Source organism: Rana temporaria, chromosome 1, assembly GCF_905171775.1.
Source record: "Rana temporaria chromosome 1, aRanTem1.1, whole genome shotgun sequence".
In the NCBI taxonomy this organism is placed as follows: domain Eukaryota; kingdom Metazoa; phylum Chordata; class Amphibia; order Anura; family Ranidae; genus Rana; species Rana temporaria.
In genome coordinates this window covers 355,604,820-355,622,951 of record NC_053489.1, presented here as the reverse complement: position 1 = coordinate 355,622,951, position 18,132 = coordinate 355,604,820, and the positions used below count along the sequence as shown (strand labels likewise).

At 43.3% G+C, this 18,132-nt stretch overlaps 1 protein-coding gene across 1 annotated transcript in view; it reads right to left on the bottom strand.

Moving 5' to 3' along the window:
* The window catches only part of LOC120909510 (colorectal mutant cancer protein-like), a 110,416-nt gene that overhangs the window by 46,573 nt on the left and 45,711 nt on the right, over positions 1–18,132 (bottom strand). The window contains exons 6-8 of the mRNA XM_040321288.1: positions 15,991–16,118; positions 15,638–15,778; positions 6,186–6,286 (exon numbers count right to left, since the gene is read on the bottom strand). Coding sequence (XP_040177222.1) covers positions 6,186–6,286; positions 15,638–15,778; positions 15,991–16,118 — 370 coding nt within the window. The remainder of the gene's footprint in view (positions 1–6,185; positions 6,287–15,637; positions 15,779–15,990; positions 16,119–18,132) is intronic.

The following is an 18,132-nucleotide window of genomic DNA, read 5'->3' as shown; positions in this document are numbered from 1 at the left end:
TCATATCTGAATGGTCTAAGGTTATCAGTGGTATACCCCAAGGTTCAGTGTTGGGACCCTTACTTTTTAATATCTTAATAAATGATATTGGGTTTTGGATCAAAAGTAAAATTTCTTTCTTTGCAGATAACACTAAGCTATGCAGTGGAATAATGTCCTTACAGGATGTCTCCAATTTACAAGCCGACCTCAATGCTCTGTCTAACTGGGCGATTATGTGGCAGATGAGGTTTAATGTTGATAAATGTAAAGTTATGCACTTGGGGGCTAATAATATGCATGCATCATACATACTAGGGGGAGTACAACTGGGGGGATCCATAGTGGAGAAGAATCTGGGGGTTTTGGTAGATCATAAGCTCAAAAATGGCATGCAATGCCAAGCTGCGGTTTCCAAAGCGAGCAAAGTCCTTTCTTGTATTAAGAGAGGAATGGACTCCAGAGAGAGAGATATAATTTTGCCCCTGTTCAAATCATTAGTAAGACCTCATCTGGAATATGCAGTTCAGGAACTGAATTTATTCACTCTTGAGAAGAGAAGATTAAGGGGAGATATAATCAACATGTACAAACAGGGCCGGCCCTACCATGGGACCCGATGGTACCATTGTACCAGGCGGCACTTTTAGGGGGGCGGCAAGTTGCTGCCCACCCGCCATCCCGTTCCGCCCGCTCCACTCCCCCTGCACTCAGGGCCGGCGCTACCTCGGGCCACTGGTTCCCTATCTCATATTGTGACAGTAGTAGTCCTTGCAGCGGCATCCGCACAGTCCTGTGGAGGAAGAGGAGGCACTGGGAGCTTGTCGCAACCTCGATCATCCAACAGTTGTTGGGTCAGTAGGTGGATCCATGTGCTCCCCTCCCCCGGCTCCTCCCCTTCTCCCGCGCTCTGCAAATCTCCTACCAAGTTCCATGTGCAGAGGCAGAGCGCGGATAATGGCCGCCGCCGCTGCGGAGCAGCTCCTTGACTTCCTCTCCAGGATGGATGGCCGTGGTGTGAAAGACCTGCCAGAGGAGCGATTATCGGAAAGCCAGCCTCAAGGTACTGTGCATGTCGGTCCGCTGCCCGACACTGACAGCGTCCCGTGACGTCACATTCCTGCTACCAGCTGCCTGTGATGACCTCACACACGGCCCTAATGCTATGATGCCGCCTAATGTCTCCTGTCATACATTTTATCACCCCCTGTCATCTCCATCCTCCCTGTCAGCCTTTTACCACCCACCCCTGCCATCTCCATCCTCCCTGTCAGCCTTCTACCACCCACCGCTGTCATCTCCATCCTCCCTGTCAGCTTCCTACCACCCACCCCTGTCATCTCCATCCTCTCTGTCAGTCTTCTAAAACCCACCCCTGTCATATCCATCCTCCCTGTCAGCTTCCTACCACCCACCCCTGTCATCTCCATCCTCCCTGTCAGCTTCCTACCACCCACCCCTGCCATCTCCATCCTCCCTGTCAGCCTTCTACCACCCACCCCTGTCAGCTTCATCCTCCCTGTCATCTTCCTACCACCAACCTGTATCATCTTCCTACCACCCCCTGTAATCTTCATCCCCCCTGCCAGCTTCCTACCACCCCACCCCTTAAAATTTACTGGTGCGCATCACATACGATGGGCGCAGGAACATTTTTTTGGGGGGGGGGGGCACGTAGCTGGTCTTGCCTAGAGCACCAAATTGCCTAGCACCGGCCCTGCCTGCACTGTGAGGCAAATTGCCGCCCGCCAGCCTGTTCTGCCCACTACACTCCCCGCTACACTGTGAGGCAAATTGTTGCCAACCCGTTACGCCCGCTCCGCGCTCCACTGTGAGGCAAATTGATGCCCGCCAGCCCGCTCCCCGCTCCACCTGTTCTGCCCGCACGCTCAATTCATTTGGGTGTCGGGCCCAGGTGAATGGAGCGTGCGGGCAGAACAAGGGAACAGTCAGCGGGCGGGACAGTCAGCAGGTGAGCGGGCAGCAGAGAGATTACATTATCTCTCTGCTGCCTGCCTTTACTCTGGGACACAGCAAGTGGCAATCCGCTACGTGTGGCAGGTAACGTCATGGCAAGTGACAATCTGCAATGTGTGGCAGGTGACGTGACAAGTGAAAATCCGCTACGTGTGGCAGATGACATTGTGGCAAGTGACAATCCGCAAGGTGTGGCAGGTGACATGGCAAGTGACAATCCACTACGTGTAGTAGGTGACGTGGCAAGTGACAATCTGCAACGTGTGGCAGGTGACGTCGTGGCAAGTGACAATCCACTTCATGTGGCAGGTGACATTCTGGCAAGTGACAATCTGCAATGTGTGGCAGGTGGCAAGTGACAATCCGCAATGTGTGACATTGTAGCAAGTGACAATCCGCAATGTGTGGCAGGTGACAATCCGCATCTGGTGACAGGTGATGTGGCAAGTGACAATCCGCATCTGAAGGCAGGTGACGTTGGCAAGTGACACGCTCGGGGCTCCCACTGATTCTGCAATATGGTGAGTTGAACTATTTTATTCTATAAAACAATGTAATAATAGAAATAATGCACTTAAAGCATTTTTATTATTATTTTTTTTACTAGTAATGGCAGTGATCTGCGATTTTTTGCGAGACTGCGAAATTGCGTTGGACAGGTCGGACACTTTTGACAAATTTTTGGGACCATTGACATCTATACAGCTATAAAACTGCACTGATTACTGTGTAAATGTCACTGTTAGGGAAGAGGCCAAATGTATTCCCTGGGGTGTTTCTAACTTGGGGGGGGGTAATGACTGGAGGAGGAGAGAGATCTCTGTTCCTAATCACTAGGAACAGCAGATCTGTATCTCCTCCCCTGTCAGAATAGGGATCTGTCTGTTTACATTGACAGATCCCCGTTCTGGCTCTCTGTGGATCGATCGTGGGAGGCCAGTTGACATTGCGGCCACCGGCCACGCTCAGGTCCTTTTTATACATGTATAGAGTCATGACAGGTCCTTTTTATACTCCCATACATGTATAGAGCCATGACAGGTCCACTTTAATTATCATGATATAAAATAATAGATGTGGGGGAATTTTGGTGGGCGTGATTTTTTTTGGGGGGGGCAGCATTTCCTTCTTGGTACCAGGCAGCACAATATCTTGGGCCGGCACTGTGTACAAATATATAAGGGGTCTATATAGTGAACTTGGTGTTGAGTTATTCACTTTACGGTCAACACAAAGGACAAGGGGGCACTCTACTTCTAGAGAAAAAGAGATTTAATCTCCAAATACGGAAAGGTTTCGTCACAGTTAGAGCTGTAAAAAAGTGGAATAGACTCCGTGCAGAGGTGGTTCTGGCCAGCTCAGTAGATTGCTTTAAGAAAGGCCTGGATTCTTTCCTAAATGTACATAATATAACTGGGTACTAAAATTTATAGGTAAAGTTGATCCGGGGAAAATCTGATTGCCTCTCAGGGGATCAGGAAGGAATTTTTTCCCCTGCAGTAGCAAATTGGATCATGCTCTGATGGGGTTTTTCACCTTCCTCTGGATCAACTGTGGCTATAGAATTGGGTATATGGGATTGTATGATATATTTTTTTATTTTTATAGTTGAACTGGATGGACTTGTGTCTTTTTTCAACCTGACTAACTATGTAACCAATTTAAAAACCAATAACTATACTATTTATGCCATCATTACATTTGAAAAAAAACTAAATCAATATTTCATTCTAAGTTGAAAAAGACCTTGGGCCAGATTCAGGAAGGAGATACGACGGCGTATCTCCGGATACGCCGTCGTATCTCTGAGTGTGCGTGGTCGTAACTATGCGACTGATTCAGAGAATCAGTTACGCATAGATTTCCCTAAGATCCGACCGGCGTAAGTGTCTTACACCGTCGTATCTTAGGCTGCATATTTACGCTGGCCGCTAGGTGGCGCTTCCGTATAGTTACGCGATGAATATGCTAATTAGGTAGATACGCCGATTCAGAAACGTACGTCCGGCCGGCGCATTTTTTTTTACGTCGTTTACGTTAGGCTTTTTTCTGCGTGAAATTACCCCTGCCATATGAGGTGTAGCCAATGTTAGGTATGGACGTCGTTCCCGCGTCGAGTTTTGAAAATTTTACGTTGTTTGCGTAAGTCGTTCGCGAATAGGGCTGTACGTAAGTTACGTTCACGTCTAAAGCAATGACGACTTGTGGCGTAATTTCGAGCATGCACACTGGGATTTTTTCACGAACGGCGCATGCGCTGTTTGTAAAATATGTCAAATACGTGGGGTCATAGTGAATTTACATAAAACACGCCCACATCATCCCCATTTGAATTAGGCGGGCTTACGCCGGACGACATACGTTACGCCGCCGTAACTAAGGGCGCAAGTTCTTTCTGCATACGGAACTTGTGCCCTAAGTTACGGCGGCATACCGTATCTGAGATACGTTACGCCGCGCCGACATTGGACATATTGGTGTACTCATTTAACAGGTTTTAAAATGTTACATGTACTTCAGAAAACCCAATGATGTAGAGCTGGCCACTGCATTTGTTGGGGACACACTCCTAGAATTGTCCAATGGCAAAGGGACTGACAGAGGCCACAGAGCAGAAACAGGGAGAAGGTAGAGAGAGGTGAATATAGTACCTTTTCAATTGCAGGGGAGGGTTTACCCAAACATTTAAATTAATTCATATATGTATATTTTTTTCTTTACAATAATTTTTATTGCAAAGTTTACATGGTATACAAAAGCATAAACATTGTCGAATAAATGTTAAAGAGCCGAAGCATCCTCTTATACCATTATAAGCCATAATGTGGTGACTGAGGAACAGCAAAATCAAGAAAAACTTGGCCTAATGTTCAGTCTCTACCTAATAGAGCAATCACATGTTTAAGGCTGTGAGCCCATAAGTTTTAGAACCTGATTACTAAAGTGAGATAAAAAAATGAATGGAAATAATTGTGAAGTAATATTTGAATAAACTGTAGGACACTCATAGCACAGGACCTTCCTCATAGGGAAGTATGAGGGTTAGAAAGGCTTCATGGTCCCCCATCAGCAATCTTACAAAGATTCATTAGATCATAACAGAAACCATAAAAAAGAAAGTAGGTAGAAGAAAGAAAGAAAGAAAGAAAGAAAGAAAGAAAGAAAGAAAGAAAGAAAGAAAGAAAGAAAGAAAGAAAGAAATGAAAGAAAGTGAAAGACAAAGGCAGAGTTAGTACACTCCCCCAAGGCCTCAATCCTCAGGGTGTTCAAGCAGCTAGGGGGCTTGGAAGTACGCAATCCAGGGGTTCCATACTTTTTCAAACTTGGCTTGTTTATCTTTATGGATACTGGTCAGTTTTTTGTTTACCATAATCCAGGATATTTTTTGTTTCACCATTGTGACATTGATCATGGTGATTTCCATGCTCGCTCTATGGTTATTTTGGCTGCTAGATAAAATAAAACATATAAGAGTTCTAAGATGTCTGGGGATCTCCTCCAACAGGTTAGCGAACAGCGCAGTTTTGGCACCTCTGGGTATATTCAGTCATGTCACTGAATAGACAAAACTGAACACTCTTGTCCAGAAACGTCGTACTTTCGGACAGGATCACCAGATATGAAACACATCGCCCTCCTGTCCGCATCCCCGAAAAAACAAAGGGGCGAGGTGTCCGGGTATAGTTGCGTTAACCTTGTTGGGACGAGGTACCATCACGATAACACTTTGTAATGTGGTTCCACAAGGGATTCATTTATATATTTTTTTTCACAAATGCTCTGTTGATAATATTTACTGCTCTTAAAGATAAAAGATTGGAACGTTATAAAGATATCACTGGGATTTTCTATTTGGTCACAATGTGGAATCATGTTCACATTTTGCGACTGGGGGCCCATTCACTTTGAGCACTTTTAATTACAATAAGCAGCCCAGAATCCCATCATTTTGGCTCCAAGACTTAGTATTGTACATCTGCAACAGCTGCCAGTCCCAGAACCACACACATGGCAGACATGCAAGCAGCTCTGCTCAAACAACTCACTGTTGATGTGTTGTATATACCAGAAGCCCTCAGAACAAATTAAAACATTTTGGTGCAGCATACTCATATTCATCATACACAATTCAAGTATCTAACATTGCATCTAAAGAATTTTTTAATGAATGTGTGTACATGGGTGATAATATTTTTATTTCAAGGTAAAGTGGGTAAAGTATTTTTTACCTGAGTATAGGAAATCTCCAGAATTCACTTGGCTCAGTAGGATTTCCCCCTTTGCTTCAGCAAGTGCCAATAATACACTGTATGTCTTTAAGCATCTCTCGCTGTGAAAATAAAATGATACAGAATTAGCACTGTCAACACAGTATATCACATTATCAATCTTATAACAACATTGTTACTTTTTTATTAAATGATTAACCTTTTGGAACATGATACATGTTCCAGTTGTATTTAGGATTGAGCCTGTACATAGTTACATAGCTACATAGTAGGTGAGGTTGAAAAAAGACACAAATCCATCAAGTCCAACCTATGTGTGTGATTATATGTCAGTAAGACATATTACCTTGTATATTCCTGTATGTTGTGGTCATCAGGTGCTTATCCAATACATGTTCCAGCTCCTGTCTCTTCTCCGCCCAATCCCCCCCTTCACCCCCCTTCAGTGTGAAAGCGGGCTGTGGTTCTTCTCACCCACTATCACAATTGAAAAACAGCGTTGTCATTCATTCACAGTTTCACAGCAACTACAAATATCATCAGCCACTTTAGCAGATGAAGCTCTGAATGAACTGCACGGGCATTGCTGAGCACACTTGTACTTCATTCACAAGTCCTGCAGCTTTCAAACTGAAGGCCCGTATGGAGGTACTAGCTGAAAGTAGCAGGGCTTGTCTGTAGAAGCCTGACATAGAACCCCTGATCCACTGATCATTGGGTATCTCTGCAAAAATATGTGCATTTATAATTTTTTTCTTATCAGTCAATTGAAATGTATGTATAGCCATTTTATTCCGTTTTGGATAGAGTGGGAAAGAATTAGAACTCCTGTCAGGTTTATATTGTTGTCTGTGTCTCTGCCAACATTTTTGCAGGAGGTAAGAGGTAATTTTCCACTTGGCTATCTGTTCTGATGACAAATGTCCATGGCATGGGACATTATTGGAACTTCTATTGTATCTCTAAGTCCTGATAGACCACTTCAGCCTGGGCCCCTTTGCATGTATAGCTATGTAGCAATGTGGACTACAATTATAAAGTACAATGTTCCTTCGGTATTTCTATGCATCGTATGTCCCTTATCAACTGACATCATGTTTGTGAGTCAAGCTAAAGGGATTGTGGGATGAGTAGTTCCACAGATTGATAATCGCTTCGCCTGACCCTGTACCTGGACTACATATCCCAAGGATCTTTGCTACAATGGGAGAGATTGCTGGTAGCAACTATATAAGAAGCAAAAGCCCTGCCCTGCCATCTCTTCCTCCTGGGCGAGAGATTGCGGCCTACCACGTGGTGTATAACATTCCAACCTGCATAAGAAGGGCCTAGCACTGCTTGCTGTTTGTCAGACATCCATCTTCCATTCAGCACCACTTCGGTCACCTGCCAACCTGTGTTCTAAGCTCTGCATCGGGAGATCAAACCAGCGGATCCACTGCATGTGTGTAAGGTACCTGTTATAGGTAGTGTCCAAAGTGGAGCTTGTGTGCTGAGGATTCAGGCAAAAAACATAGTCAGAAAGATCAGGTCAGGCAAAGCGGTACACAATCGGAATCCAGAGAGTGGCCAGGCAGGCAAAGGTCATACATGAGCTGGCGGTGAAGTATAAAATCAGCAGGCTAGAGAGTAGACATGAATTCAGGCAGAAGTTCATATACGGTATTCAGAGTCACAAAGCAGTCAACACCCAGGAAGCTAGTCCATACAAACGGGCATTGAGAGACAGGAAGTGCTGCTATTTATGGGCTGCTTTGATAGTAGATTGTCCACAGCTTGCAGCAGGTGGGCTATTGAGTCCAAGGTAATGCATCACACTGAGAGAACATAGCATAACTCCAGAGCTCCTCCGTGGCACAACAAGTAAGACTGCAGCTGTGGGACCAGGAACATCCCGATTCGAACATACCCAGGTACAAGACAACGTGTGTTGCGACAAGGGCTGCTATCCGGAGGGCATCAAATCAGTCTGGTCGTTGGTGAGAGGGCAATTACCCACCTTTACAAATCCTTTTCTCACTGTTTCACTGGGGAACTTTGCACAGGCATCTTTACCTTGGGAATACTTTATTGAGCCTATCTTGAACACTGTGCATAGACACCTTTAGTTACTTCCACTAGAAATGTTATTGCTTGCTATTACACCTTATTGGATACAATTAATGAGCTTCTACATGCCAGTGAAGACCATCAGATCTGCAACAGGGACATTGCTGTCATTATTGCTATAAGGGTCCTTATACCATTGCCATTAAGTTTGACCTCTCATTAGGGTTAAAGGTTTATAGGTTTATAGGTGAAGTTTGTCAGTATAAGCATTTAACCTTGTTTATCCTTTCAGGTGCAAGCAGAACTCTACTGTGCATGTGTATATAATAGACTGTTTTACCTGCAAATATTTAGCTTGTGTTTTTCGGAGGAAGTCCTTTACCGAGTTGGCGCGTTGCCCAAAACTCAGCAGCTCTATTACCTCCTCTTTGTGACAATATCTTCTTTGAGCTGTTCTAGTAAACATTATCAGAACATAAACATGCAGAGTTGTCTGACTTATTGCTTTAAGGTGGTGCAAAGATGTCTGAACCCAGAGTGTCGGGTGGGTTGGAATGTTCATCAGGTCATGGCAGTGCAGATGGGCAGGTAAATTGTAAAAAGAGATAGAAATCTCATGGATAGTCCTCAAAACTTATTGAGAGATTCGTGCTTCCAATCAGATCAGTAGTGTTCTCCCTTCACCATAAAGCTGACAAACACCCGAAGTGAATGAATAAGATGGCTCCTTACCAAACGAAAATGCCCCTTAATTTGATACCAAAAAAGGAGACATTTAAAGCTTTAACAGGATAACCTGTATGATCAGATGCGTCCTGGCAGTGATAGTTGTTGCAATCATTGTTGTCCCAGTAGATGCATGAAAAACAGAATGGTGCCAAACATAGTGTAACTTGTTTATTTTAAAATGTATTTTAAAATTGAGAAAAATTAATAAAGAGGGAGCCAAGTGGCCGCTTACTATTTGAGGTGCCTCAAACCCGGCACTGAGGCTCTGTCGCGTGGGATTGGATGGTAAATCCTGGGCGCTATGAGCTGCACTTGTTGATCAGAATGTATGCTGCTACAAATCTTTGGTAAAAATAGCCCAAATCAGTGTATATTATTTGGTCTGTGTGTTATAGAGTCTACAAGCTATGGTACCAATCATCGAAAATTGATCACACCTAAGCGCTAATCTAATTTCTTGAGGCCCTAACAAGCCAAGATGGTACAAATATCCCTGTGCTTTACATTTTTTATTTATTCATTGGTGGGACACTGGTACACTGACAGATGTTCTTGTGCACTTGTACACTATGACAGATGCTGATTGTCCACCGGCGGACCCTGACAGATGTTGATGTTGCAATGGAACACTATTGCAGATGTTTTTGTGCGCTGGTACACAGGTACTGAAGTTGATGGGACACGTACACTGAGACAGATGTTTTGTGCACTGGTACAGATGTTCATTGCATGCTTGGACAGATGTTCATGGGACAGGGACAGTGGTGCTTGGTGTACTGTGTGGGGATGGCTGCAGTCTGTGTGATCTGTGAAGGCTCCCTGCGTAATCTCATCAGTTACACAGAGAGCTGTCAGCATAGGAGCATAGGCTGCAGCACCCCCCCCCCAAACTGAGCCCTCACTAAGCTTTGTGGGTACACAGCCATTACAGGATCGCACCACTTTGTGACCTTCCGTTCTGAGAAACGTACAGGTACGTCCACTCAGAATTGTGAAGCTCCCACCTGGCAATTAATGTACATTGGCCAGATGGGAAGCAGTTGAAATCCAGTAATGCACAGTCTCCCCCTGCTTTGCACATGCTCTTGTAAGCAGGTACAGTTAGCTAGCCTGTCACTAGCTGCCTCTATCCCAAAATAGTGTGTTTAAAGGGAATTATGTAATTGGGTGTTAGGTCCCATTTTAGACAAAGCCTCCCTGTAGTGATGTAATTGTCACGATTACGCCCGCCTACGGCGACTAACTAACCGTGACGGGCGTTACGTGACGGGGCTATATGAGGAACTAAAGGAATAAGCGGGAATTTCTACTGAGCATGTAAGACACTACCCGCACTACCTTTGGCCACCACTAGAGGGAGACTCCACTCCAATCCAGCTGGCTGACCACACACAGGCAGATATGAATCTTACATACAGAATTTGGTGCGCTCTAAGGGTTGGGAAACAGTCTAGCAATTACTACACCCTTCTAGGATTCCTCCAACTATCCTGCAAGCTTGAACCCCGCTGTTAATCACTCTTCCCACTGTCCCCACACCCACACACCAGACACACACTAAACGATAGCCTGCCACCACCCAACAGTTTGTCCGCAGACTGGTCTTCTGAGCCACCACACACACAGATCTCCGTCTGGCAGATCTGTTAGCTTACAATCTGCATGCAATCTGCCAACACACAGGGCAACTGCATACTGATTGGCACGTAACATAGACTGAGCACTTAGGCACTAAAATACAATAACCTCTCCAGAGATATGAGTCCTAGCTTAATACACAGAAGTCACTTATTAATTTTATCATTTAATATCCCGAAAGAGAGCAGCGCATACAAAGAAAAAAAATACCAAAAAGATACAAAAAATATAGAAAGACACACATTTGGCAATTTGCTATGAAAATAAAAAGGGATAAAACAGAAATAAACTTTACCTAAGTCTATCCTTTAACAGAAGCATACTGGAACGTGTGGGCACTCCCCAGTTTGGAACTGGCTTCATGGAAAAACACTGTCCATATCTCAGGCTACTCCATTAATTGAGATATGGATGTGGGCTAGGCTTTAGCCCTTGGCCAATCAACCCTGAGGGGTGTTCCTGTCTCAGCCCACAAGATGTTTTGTGTTCTGAAATTACCAGAGTCGAATTGGCCCAGAATGGCACTGATTGCTGGGTCATGGATTGGATTTCCGATACCAGCGCATCAGTCCGATTGCAACCGTACCAATCACTGCTGGCTTTCCGCAATCAGGTGCCATATAACAGTTTTGTGTATTTTTCCAGGATTCTACACACGCTACAAATACAGATTGACATGTACGTGTAGCCCAACATGTGTACCATCAAAAGGAATTATTTTCATCTCTCTGCCGCTAATATTTTAGCTTTTATGAAACATAAAATAGATTCCTTAGATCTGATGATATAAATCAAAGTACACAGACTGGCCGGGGCCTTGTGAACACCCCCTGTGGGTCCGTGTAGCCACAGTGACTGGGAGTCCCTTTGAAGACGTTCGAAAGGTGGCAATCTATGTTTACTCAAATTGGAACTTTTATTGGCATCTAGGTGTCAACTCTGGCCTAGAAACTGGTCCTGTCCTTTTCAAATGCTAATGAAAGCACATATGTGGCATGACTGATAATGCCTACTATGTTTTTTATAACCCAAAATTAAACTACATCTACAATTACACTATTTCTATAGTTCACATCACATCTCGTTAAGAAAAAAACAACTTAAGCTTACATTTACGTCACAGTAATGGGTGGAGCTAGTGCCCATGCAATGGTGGGTGGAGCCTGAATGAGACATGAGTGCATGGGAAGCAAACACCCCACATCCATGCAGAGGTAGCCATCTACTTTAATTGCCCTAACACCCAGAAAAAACAGCTGTAGTCTTACTAACTCAAAACATGATCTAAGTGGACTGTGAGTGGGATGCAATTGCCTTTTGGGTCAGGCTAAGTGTTCTCTGACATCAGTACTTATGCACCAAAATGTCTCTTGAACGACATGAAGGGAGACGTGAGCTGGATGCATAAAGCATAATGGGCAAGTAAGATCCTTCTGAATTGAGCTATGGAGTGGGACATAGAAAGAGACTGGTATACTACAGAAGGCACCTTGTTAATCTCGACTGACAGAACAGGATGTTTCACCTTGTGAATCTCGGTTTGAATAGAGTAGAATGATACAGGTCTGCTATACAAGGGTATGGGTCCTGACTCCCAACACTGTGGTGCTCTCAAGTAAAAGAGAGAGGAGATGCTAAGAGAAGTTGGTTTATATGTGATGTGCAATGTTTTGCTTTTGCAATGACTGCTGAATATTGTAATTTTTTGTGTATGGTGGTATATGCCGAAGACACCTGTCCATATATCTATATGATGTGAAGTGTCACTGCCACCTTTGAAGAACATCAGTGCGGCAAATATATTTTTTGTGTGGACATTCCTTTTTATTGAATATAAAGGCTAATGACATGGCATGTCATGGTTAGGTATTGGGCAAGGAGTTGAGCACAAGATTGGGAAGGCTACTAACTACTAGCTGTGGGTTGTTGTCCTATCCAAGAAGATGCAGGGCAGGAGCTTGGGTTATTTGGCGCCAACAGTCAGCCAATTAGCCAAGAAGTCCGCTTAGTCTCTATATTTTCGGCATTGTGCCTAATTCAGAGCTACACAGCTGACTGTTTTAAAGCGGGAGTTCACCCAAAAAAAAATGTTTTAACAGGCTAATTACGGGAAGCACAATCGGGTGTTTTTTTTTAAATCAATGCAGTACTTACCGTTTTAGAGATAGATGTTCTCCGCCGCTTCCGTGTATGGTCTTCGGGACTGGGCATTCCTATTTGATTGACAGCCTTGATTTAAAAAAAAAACAACACCCGATTGTGCTTCCTGTAATTAGCCTCAATCTAATGTTAAAAATGTGTTTTTCGGGTGAACCCCCGCTTTAAGATTAACTGTTGCTGGCGGGGGAAGAAAGCAACAGGAATGACACCAACTTTGCAAGATTTTAGTGATTGGGTTTACATACACTTTGTTGAATGGTTATGGGTACAGAGAATTTCATTAGTTTATTTCTCATGGGTGGAGGTAGGGAGAAATCAGGGAATTAGAAAATGTTCCCTGTTTCATCTAGTATAAATGTATCAATGAGATGAACAAAAATTTGATTTATTGAAACACAAAAAATGTTAAAGCGGAAGTGAACCCATCGATTTAACAGTTTCAAATAAGAGTTACATTCCCGGCATGCCATTTGTCACATTGGTTGTGCTCTCAACCAAACCATCCAATGGCTGTGTCCTAACTGATCACATGTGCAGCACCATGGCAGTTGAAGATCAAACAGAGGCCAAGATGGCAGCTTCCATGGCTAAATACGATAGGAGGTTTTACTTCCACCTTAACCCCTTTATGCCAACCATATGCAAATACATGGCCCCCACTGGACTGGGCTTTTTTCTGTAGGGCTGCATATTTGCGTATCTCCCTTTGTGCTATGAGCACGGCGCACGATGCGCTCCCAGCACAGAGAGCAGGGTCTCACTGAAAGCCATGTTCTATTGTTCAGGACCTGGAATGTTCGATTCTGGGTCACCTGATTGCTGTGATAGAAGACATTGGGGCAGGCTTTACTGTGACTGATCACTGTAATAGCCAATCAGAGTCTGTATCTCTAAATGGACGAGACAGATACATTTAATCTTTCTCTGTCCTTGCAGATATAGAAAAAAAATGTGTTGAAAAAAAATTGAAAAAATTAAATATAAAAAAAATATCTAAATCAAGGCTTGATCTAGGTCAGCCCCAGGGTTAGAGTTTGATTCAAGGTTAGGGTTAAGGTCAGGGTTAGTATTTTTTTGACAACATTTTTACCTCTTTTTTTTGGTTCGTATCAGTGTGTTATAGGCTGTACTAGGGGTACAAACAGCAACTAACATACATATGTGGTATTGCTGCCATCATCAGGAGCAGGAGAATTTATTTGAGGTTGTTCTTTGGTGGCAGGTTATGGCAATATCAGGATATATAAAGGGTAATTAAAAATAAAAATTATTTTTTACAGTTTTGGGCAAGTTTTCCTTAGATAATAAAACTAATTATGAGATATCCATTTCCATTTACCACCAAATGAAAGCACAGTTTGTAATACACCTGGATGCATAAAGTGATGATATGTACGGTTTTACTAGCACATATCAAAGTTGCAAAATTGGGCTTAGGCAATAAGATTTGTTTTATTCTTAGGCATGAATGGGTTAAAGCACTGATTAGTAAGTTATCGAAGACATAAAAGGAGATGATCTAACAAAAGGTTTACCAATGCTTGGCTTCTTCCGTATGAATCCCCACAGGTAGCAATACTGAGCCTACTTAAAGCAGAACTAAACTCTCTCAATCAACATGAACTATTTTAATCCTTATGATGCCATCATTAGTAAATAGATAGAAAGGATATATTATATTTATTGGTTTTAAAGGAGAAGTCCATCCTGAGCTTTTTAGGCTGGTCTTCTCCTAAAAATCACAGGAGTGCAATTTGTTTTTCACTCCTGTAACCCATTTTGAGCGGAGAGCGGTCTGAAGTCCAGGGCAGTGCGTCATCACGACTTCCAAATCTGGATCCCCCAGCTGCCCTGATTAGCTGCCCAAATCTGGATCCGCCAGCTGCCCTGATTGCTGACACGGCCGCTTCGCGCCCCTCCATTGCCCATCGCTCCAATAAGCGCTGAAAATTAGAGCAGAAACAATGCTGACTGACAGTCGGCATTGCTTTGCTCGGGGAGAAGTGAGACCCAAGCCATCATGTTTCGCTGGCTCGGTTCTCAATGCAGAGACGCCAGGGCCCAGCATCAGTCTGATGCTTCATCCACCGAGGTAAGTATGATTAGCAAAAAAAATAACATACTTCTCTTTTAACCTTGTTTTTCACATTTCTTTAGTTTCTTCCTGGTTTCTGACCTAGGCCAATGATGTCAAACATCACAAATGTCTTTAAGGGCATTTTTCTTTCATTGGGGGAGGGGCATTGTCAACTAAGCACATCCTCCTGCCTGAATGAGCATGAGCATGGAAACATGGAAGAATGAGTGAGTTGGCTTTGAATATAAACATTTTTATTAAATAGCTTTTTCGCTTTGTGGTGCTCAATGTATCAAACAGATAAAATTTGCCTTAAAGCAGAGTTCTACCCAAAAATGGAACTTACGCGCTTTCGGAATCCTCCCCCCTCTGGTGTCACATTTGGCACCTTTCAGGGGGAGGAGGGAGCAGGTACCTGTGTAAATCACGCCACGTCCGATGCCTTCTCCATCCCCGCCCCCCCTGTCTTCTGGGAGACACACAGGTTCCAGAAGACAGCAGGGACCAGTGGGATTGCGCAGCTCAACTTCCTGATTCTCTTACTGAAGATAGCGGGGGCAGCGCCCGAGAGCCGAGGGACGGATCGGCTTCGGGTGCCGACATCGTGGGCGCCCAGGTCAGGTAAGTGTCCTAATATTAAAAGTCAGCTGCAGTATTTGTAGCTGCTGACTTTTAAAAAAAATTACGGGGGAACTCCGCTTTAAGAACATCCCAGTTTCTATAAAATAGCTTATTGGATTAAAAGTCTAGTTGGAGAAGCAATGCCTATGAAATGTAGAAATGTTTGCTGTGCTCTCACCTGGCTTGCAAGGCAAGTCTCAAGGCTGTGCATGTGGATTCCAGTTTTCCAAGATGCATACTAAGTTTTTCTGAATCAGTTTTACATTCTTCTAGGGTCACACTGAGCTGGTCATTCAGTTCTTTCACATGGTCAAGGAACCTGTAAAATAACACACCATAAGTACACAGTCAAGCAACAGGGCTGTTAGCTTCCCCAGTGATCTAAAATTGTGCATCGCACTTTGACCTTTTTAAGATTCAATGGCAATATAATAGATTGCTAATCTGGTTCACACAATCCGATTAAGCCATCATGTTGTGATTTAGTTTTACTGAAATAAAGGGTCAACCACAGTGTTTGTCTGCACTCACCCTTTTAACCGTCTCATTTCAGTTTCCAGGCTAGTTGTATGTATATCAGAAGTACAAGTCAGTGAAGACTGGGATCCAGGAAGGCTCTGAACATGCTGAATGGCACTGTGCAGGACTGTCACAGGGCCCTGTACAAAAAAAAACATATGGTAAATATATCATTGGTTTGAATTACTAAATACTGTATTTATTGGTGTATAACACTTACTTTTCCCCCCCGAAAATAGAGGGTAAACTGTGCCTGCGTGTTATACGCAGGGGGCTGTGGAAAGTTTTTTTCCTTTAACCACTTAAGGACCACCGCATGTACATATACGTCCACAATATGGCACGTACAGGCACATGGGCGTATAGGTACGTCCTCGCCTATTAGCGGGTGGGGGGTCCGATCGGGACCCCCCCCGCTACATGCGGAGGTCGGGTCCGCTCGGGGAGCGATCCGGGACCACGGCGCGGCTATTTGTTTATAGCCGCTCCGTCGCGATCGCTCCCCGGAGCTGAAGAATGAGGAGAGCCGTGTGTAAACACGGCTTCCCCGTCCTTCACTATGGCGGCGCATCGATCGCGTCATTCCCTTTATAGGGAAGACACGATCGATGACGTCATTCCTACAGCCACACCCCCAAACAGTTGTAAACACATACTAGGTGCACCCTAACTCCTACAGCGCCACCTGTGGTTAACTCCCAAACTGCAACTGTCATTTTCACAATAAAGAATGCAATTTAAATGCATTTTTTGCTGTGAAAATGACAATGGTCCCAAAAATGTGTCAAAATTGTCCGAAGTGTCCGCCATAATGTCGCAGTCACGAAAAAAATTGCTGATCGCCGCCATTAGTAGTAAAAAAAAAATAAAAAATAAAAATGCAATAAAACTATCCCCTATTTTGTAAACACTATAAATTTTGCGCAAACCAATCGATAAACGCTTATTGCGATTTTTTTTACTAAAAATAGGTAGAAGAATACGTATCGGCCTAAACTGAGGAAAAAAATGTTTTTATATATGTTTTTGGGGGATATTTATTACAGCAAAAAGTAAAAAATATTGCTTTTTTTTCAAAATTGTCGCTCTATTTTTGTTTATAGCGCAAAAACTAAAAACCGCAGATGTGATCAAATACCACCAAAAGAAAGCTCTATTTGTGGGGAAAAAAGGACGCCAATTTTGTTTGGGAGCCACGTCGCACGACCGCGCAATTGTCTGTTAAAGCGACGCAGTCCCGAACTGTAAAAACACCTTGGGTCTTTAGGCTGCATATTGGTCCGGGGCTTAAGTGGTTAACTTCCCTCCTAAAGTTAGGGTGCGTGTTGTACGCCTGTGCGTGTTATAAGCCGATAAATATGGTAATATAGTCTGTTCACCTAGCAATGTTAATTTTTACTTAGTTTAGTGAATGAGGTAAAGCTGACCTGACTTTAATAATTAAATCAAATGCAAGCAAAAATAAAAATGTTATTTCCTTATTTTACCTGCACGAATGAATGTTCAGAGTGAACACAGTAAACATCCGTTTTGCACAGGGAACTTGCTCTACTCTTATAGTAAATCAATCCCACTTTATATAGAGATTGTTAGTAAAGAAGCCAAATAAGTCATATTTATAAAATTTTAAGAAAGAAACATATTTTTACTCTATTTAAAGGATTGTTTGTTAAAGTTGAAATGCTAATACACCAATATCAGGTTTGCTACCCCAAATGTTTTCTTCCTGGCATCATTGTTTACACTCTAGATATTGCCACTTTGCACATTATATAAATACAGTTATGTTTTTATTGTTTTAGTGCTGCACTTTCAAAGAGTCGTAGTCAAATCGCTGTTTATAGGAAGTGTTGGCTGCTTATAGGGATTAGGTGTAGGATAAAGTGCAAAAGTGCCTTTTATATGTCTGTTTTGTAATATGTTTTCTGTAAAATTACTGTGTATCATTTTTTGTTTCTTTTGAATAAAGCAATATTTAAAATACTGTATTTATTGGCATATAACACTCACTTTTTTACCCTGAAAATGGAAGGTAAACTGTGCCTGCGTGTTATACGCAGGGGGTTATGGAAAGTCTTTTTCCTGAAACGTCCCTCTTAAAGTTAGGGGGCGTGTTATACGCTTGTGCGTGTTATACGCCGATTAATACGGTAG